Genomic DNA, 6,000 nt, shown 5'->3' on the forward strand with positions numbered 1-6,000 from the left:
ATATCTGCTAATCATAGTACTTTTGCATTCTCTGTGCCTAACGGTATGACGCATATCTTTTTTTGAGAGAGAGAGAGAGAGAGCGTCCTAGCGGGTGGGGAGGGGCAGAGGGAGAGAGAGGATCTCCACTGGGCGTGGAACCAGATGTGAGGCTGGATCCCATGACCCTGAGATCAAGACCTGAGCTGAAATCAAGAGTTGGATGCTCAACCGACTGAGCCACCCGGGTGCCCCATGATGCATATCTATTTTGTACTGAAGTTTTGTTTTTAAAACCAGTCCCTGTTTTTCGAGCACATACTGAAACACTTACAGATGAAATGAAATAATGTGTAGGATTTGCTTCAAAACCACTGGAGGAGGAGGACACTGGAAAGCACAGGTGGGGCTAGAGATGAGAAAAGATCCAGTGGAAAATTAAGTTGCATGACAGGCCAAAGGGGGTGCCCTTTAACTAGTCTCTCTACTTTCGTGCTAGAAATTTATGTAACAAAAAGTTAAAAAAAAAAAAAAACCCAGTAAGTTGCCTACTTCCGTTTAAAAAACAACTATATTTAACCCTCAACGTTAGAGGGATGCCCATTAAAAAGAGAACACAAGCAAGAATGTCACTTCTACTGATACTGTTGTGAAAATGATAGCCGACACAATCCAAATGCAAGGAAATATCTGGTTAAAAATATTGGCAAGGAAGAGATGAAATAATTATCTGTAGATGATTGTCTCACTAGAAAAGCCAAGAGTATCAAAGGAAATACTGTAAGAATTCCTAACATTTCGGGGGCGCCAGGGTGGCTCAGTCAGTTAAGCATCTACCTTCAGCTCAGGTCATGACCTTGGGGTCCAGGGATCGAGCCCCGTGTTGGGCTCTCTGCTAAGGAGGGAGTCTGCCTCTCTCTCTCTCTCACTTTCTCTCTCGCACGCGCGTGTGCACGTGCATGCTCTCAAATAAGTAAAAATCTTTTAAAAAATAAAAAATGAACCACAATAACCAATCATAAGAAATTTGGGGGGTAGAGATTACATTTCAAATAGCAATAATTTGTTGTTAAAAGTTAGAAGTTATGTGAAGAAAACTACAGGAGTATTTTGACAGCAATAAAAAAGAAAACCTTTAAAATGCCATATTTTCATACAGCAGGGCTCCAATTATCAGCTTCTCCCTGGTGGGGTGGAAATAAACATCACTGTTTTCTCACAGGGTGATTGCACCAATTAACGAGATGTTAAGGTGTTTAACAAAGGGCCAAGAACCTTTATTTATTCAAAACAAACCAAGTATTTACTGAGCATCTATTATGTGCCAGGTACCTTAGGATGCTGGGGATACGGCACTGATCAAGGTGGATACAAATCCTTTCCCTCATGGAGTTGACAGTCTAGTGGTGAAAGCAGGTAACAGACCAAATAAATACCTACAACATATGATTGTTAGATAGTGAAAAGTTCTCTAGAGAATAAAGATGAGGGAAGCAAGGAGTACGTGGGGAGTGAAGGGTTTGTTTGCGAGTTTACAACGGTTGATGGGGGAATGCCTCATGACAAAGTGACATCTGCCTAAAGACTAGATGGCTGGAATCCAGGGGAATCCTCAAAGTAAGAGCCTGCCGGCCAGCATGAGCAACACATGCAAAGGTCCCGAGGTGGGAGCCTAAGGGAGTTGCTGGAGAAGGTGGAAAGGCCAGCGTGGCTGGAACTGAGAGAGAAAAATGGTCAGGAGATGAGGCAAAAAGCGAAGGGGAGGGATAGAGAACAGATCCTTAAAGCCTTACAGGCAGAGAACTCAATTTAAAAAAAAGGATTCTTGCTATTTTACTATCATGAGCTACAAAAACATATCAGCAAGTCAGATTTTTGAAGGACTTGACAGGAGCTCCCTGGACTGTGTAGCGGGCTTGTAGCCACTATCTTTGGGCTCGAGGACCAAAAAGGAAACTGCGCGCGCGAAGCGTCTGACAGCAGCGGCCGCCCGGGAGGGGTCCCCGCCCTTTCATCGGATCCCGTTTCCACGGCCGCTCCTGGGCGTCCAGTCGGTCCCAGGCCAGCCTTTCCCAAGTTAGCCACTGCCTACGCATCGGGGCCCAGACCTGGGCCTCCAGGTCCTGCTCCTCGTCTCGGCGCCCCGCAAAAACTCGGGCACACACGGTCACAACCCCCAGCAGCTACCCCAAACGCGCGCGTCTGGCCGTAATCCCCACGCTCGCCTCCGGGAGGAGCTGGACTCTCGCCTAATCGCCGCCAGCGCCGCTGAGGCTTCTGGGAATTGTAGTCCCGGCTCGCCGAGCCCAAACGCACTTCCGGGTTCGGCCAGAAACGCAGCCATTGTCCCGCGCGCGCTGGTGCCTGCAGTCGCCGCGCACCTGGGCTCGGACCTCAGCCGAGCGGCCCTGCGGATGCCGACTAGGGGAGGGGGACCGAACTAACTTTACCCGAGTCTGTAGTGTGCAGAATCGGCGCCGGGGGTTGCTTAACCCGACCTCGTCCTGCCGCAGAGCCGTGCCGGGCCCTGAAGCTGGGACAGGCCTGGCCTCGGCCGCGAGCCCGTGGACGCCGAGGTCGGTGAGGGGCGGGGCGGCGCTGGGTGTCCCGTGCGCGCATGCGCAGGGTATAGGCGGGAACCTGGGGTTGGGAGTGTTGGGTGGGCGACCTGGGACCTTCGCGGGAGGCTCTTTAGCCTTTGGTCCCCGAAGTAGGTGGAGATACTGGTGCAGCTGCAGATTCGGGACTGAGGGCGTGCGCAAGTGCTTGATCGGGTAGTGCTCTTGTCCCAGGCCTGAGAATGCCCGGGTTGGTGAAGACAGGCCATATGCAGGGATGTGGGGAGATCCTGAGAACCCCGCCTTCCCCTCCTCCAATGCCAGGCCGGTTTAGTGCAGGCTCAGAGGACTGAAGCCCGGGTTGATGGAGTACTCAACAGCAGATTTGGAGGAGAGGGGCTCTGCCACTATGCCTGTATTTTGAGCAGGCGTTTGAGTAGGAAGCATGGGGTGGGAGGTGAGATTCTGGGCGATTGGCTTGGGGACCCGAGGGGCGCCCTGGGTAGTGGAGAGACCAGGTTTGAGCTGCTGATTCTTGCTCCAGAAGAGGCGGTGCTGCTTGAGCGAACCCTCTGAGGATCATTGATGGGCTGCAGACTCCTAGGTTGAAGGAGGGACCAGGGCCGGGAGGTGGGTTCTGGGCAGACCGCTCCCTGCACGTGCTGGGGGTGTTTGAATGGGAAGCAGGAATTTGGACTGGTAACCCTGGGATAGCGCCAGGCGCTAGGGCATTCAGGTTTGGTGGAGACTTTGGATTGGAGGTGCAGAATTGGCGTCCAGGAAGAACAGAGCTGCAATGAAATTGACAGCTCTTTGGTAAGGAAGCAGGGTGCTGCGAGCATGATCTCAAAGTAGGCATTCTCAGGACCTTTGCTCAGGGGCTGCTCTGCTTGCAGGCACGAGAATGCCCAGGGACAGAGGGACAGAGTCTGGGCTGCAGATTTGGACCTGGAGGGGGCTGTACTCTGGCATTCAGGGGCTCACATTTGGACTGGAGGAAGCAAAAGGGCCTGGTTCCCATGGGAGCTGCTCTGTTGTGAGCTTGAGAACCCCCCAGATAGTGAGTGCTCAAGTTCCGGGGCTGACTCTGGAATTCTTTGCTCAAGCTACTGTTTGGGTGTTCTGATATTCTGGTGTGTGAGCAGGCAGTGGGGCAGGTGGCCCTAGAATCCTCCAGAGGCTTGTGGGTACTTGAGGTATCTCGGGTATTGAGGTGCAGAGTGGGAGATGCAGCTTCTCATCTCAGGAGCAGGGACTGCACAGTACTCTCGGGCTGGTGGAAGGCCCAGGTCCTGGGTGCAGATTCTGGGAGTGAGCCTGCTCTGTGTTGTGCCAGCAGGAGGAGGGAACCTAGGTGGGCAGCCTGGGGCAGATCACTGCTGGAGCTGCAGGTTCTGGTCTTGGGACACCTGGCATTTGGGCAGAATGGGGAGACATGGGCAGTCCTAGGACCCTGGTACTGCCTGAGGATGCCCAAGTGAGTGGAGGGAGCACCTGCAGATTCGGGGCTGCAGAGGATTAGGGCTGCTCCATGTCCCCTTGTGCACATACACAGGTATTTGGACGGGAAACAGGAGGCTGGAGGCGGGAATTAGAGGGTACTGGGGTCTTTGTGCAGAGGGTGCATTAATCACAGCCTGGTGGTACCCAGGTTGGTGGGAAGACAGGATCTTCCTAAGCAGCAGGTGCCCAGAAGGACATTTGGGCAGGTGTGGCTCAAGTAGGGGCCTATGGATGTTGGTGGCTCAAGTAGGGGTGTGGCTCAAGTAGGGGCCTATGGATGTTGGTCGAGGAAATGGTGTGTGTGCAAGTTCAGGACACAGCTGCATTGTGAACCCACACTGTACTGTTGGAGTGAGAATCCGGTGGGGGTAAGGGGGTGTGGGTAAGAGGGAGAGGATGGGGTAGGGTTGGTAAGATGGTGTGTGGGCTCGGATTTGCCAGGGGCTGTTCTAGTCTCACACCCAGAAATACTGAGCTGGCACAAAGACAGCCGAGGTCCACGTTCTGGGCCTCAGAGGGGGTGGCACGTGCTGGGGTTTGTCAGGAAGCTCCCAGGTCCATGCCGGCTCTGTTGCTGATTCAGGCCTGAGGATACCCATGTTGGTGGAGGGACCAGGTCTGAGCTACATGTTCGGGGCTCAGGAGGGTTTGGGGCTGGGGATCCGGCTGGTGCTGTTCTGGTAGGGGCCAGTAGACCGCAGAATGGTGCAGCCAAGCTCCATGAATATGCTTGGTTATTTGAGCAGGAAGTGGGAGGCGATTCATGACAGGCTGCGAGAGGGTCAGGCCAGGTTAATGGAGGGGTCGGATCCTGGGAGGGGTGGGGCTGTGTCACGAGCTTCATGCATTCAGTCAGGGAGTGTGATTCTGGGTGGTCAATCCCAGAAGCCCAGCTCCTTGCCGAAGGAAGGGGTGCTGGTTTAGGGCTGCAGATTGAGGTCATGGTGGGGGAGGAGTGCACACTAGGGGGTCCTCAATGTGCTGGGCATTTGTGAGGATTCCACAACCCAGTGGGGCAGGGAGGGACTGACGTGTACTGCAGATTTTGGTGGTGGGCAGAAGGCTGTGTTTGGGCATGACTTATAGTTAGGGGGTCCCGAGGCCTGTGATAATAGTGGGGCACCAGGTTGGAGCTGCAGAGTCTTGGCCTGGGAGAGGGACTGAGGGACTCTAGGTGCATGCACAGCTTTTCAGGTAGAAACCTCTAGAGGCAAGCTTGCCACGGGGAATGCATCCTGGAAGTGGAGACTAATCCAGGGAGGGGGGCGCCACAGTGGACCTGCGCCAGGATGGTCTTCTAAGGGCTTCTACCCTTGCGGCTCAGGACCCTCAGGCCTCTGCCTATGCCTGGAGGAGAGCATGGAAGAGCAGGATGAGAAGCCCCCAGAGCCCCTGAAGACCTGTGCACAGGTGAGTGGAACTTTCCTTCCTCGAAGAGACCCAGAGCTTAGAGCTTGCTCCCCACCCCACCCCCGGCCCCACAGCCCAACCCTCCAGGCTCGGGAGCTGACCTGGCTCTCTTTGCAGTGTTTTGGGGGCTTTTGGTCTCTCCTGACTTGAGACACTCTACGTTTTAGGAGGCTCCCTGCATTTCCTCACCATTTTAACCCAGATAATTCTTCCCGGGAGGAGTTGGGCACCCTGTATCAGAGGCCCTTAGAGTACTGATTCCCCTGGGGCAGCAGCTCCCAGTTTTGCTTGGGAACGAGCAATTGGAAAAAATTGTTTGAGAATGGGCCGTGCAGGAGAAGTGTTAAAGAGTTATGGAGAGACCATGAAATGGAACATGCTGTGGACATTGATGTGATAATGCGTATTTCCCAACATAAAAAGATATGTAGGATCGATGTTAAGTAAATAACGTTTAGAAACGATCATCTTTTTTTTTTTTTTTTAAAGATTATTTATTTAGAGAGAGGGAGAGAGAGATCACACGTGAGCGGGGGAAGAGGCAAAGGGA

At 53.4% G+C, this 6,000-nt stretch overlaps 1 protein-coding gene across 2 annotated transcripts in view; it reads left to right on the forward strand.

Moving 5' to 3' along the window:
• Window positions 1-2,314: 2,314 nt before the first annotated feature.
• The window catches only part of ZNF180 (zinc finger protein 180), a 19,350-nt gene continuing 15,664 nt past the window's right edge, over window positions 2,315-6,000 (forward strand). Inside the window, exons 1-2 of one of the 2 annotated variants that reach the window (XM_032388439.1) lie at window positions 2,315-2,555; window positions 5,365-5,450. In XM_032388439.1, the coding sequence (XP_032244330.1) occupies window positions 5,400-5,450 (51 nt within the window). In that variant the 5' untranslated portion in view covers window positions 2,315-2,555; window positions 5,365-5,399. Of the gene's footprint in view, window positions 2,556-5,364; window positions 5,451-6,000 lie in introns of those variants that run through there. The other variant, XM_032388441.1, reaches the window with a different exon arrangement.

Source organism: Phoca vitulina, unplaced genomic scaffold, assembly GCF_004348235.1.
Source record: "Phoca vitulina isolate PV1807 unplaced genomic scaffold, GSC_HSeal_1.0 scaffold52, whole genome shotgun sequence".
NCBI classification, from domain to species: Eukaryota; Metazoa; Chordata; class Mammalia; order Carnivora; family Phocidae; genus Phoca; species Phoca vitulina.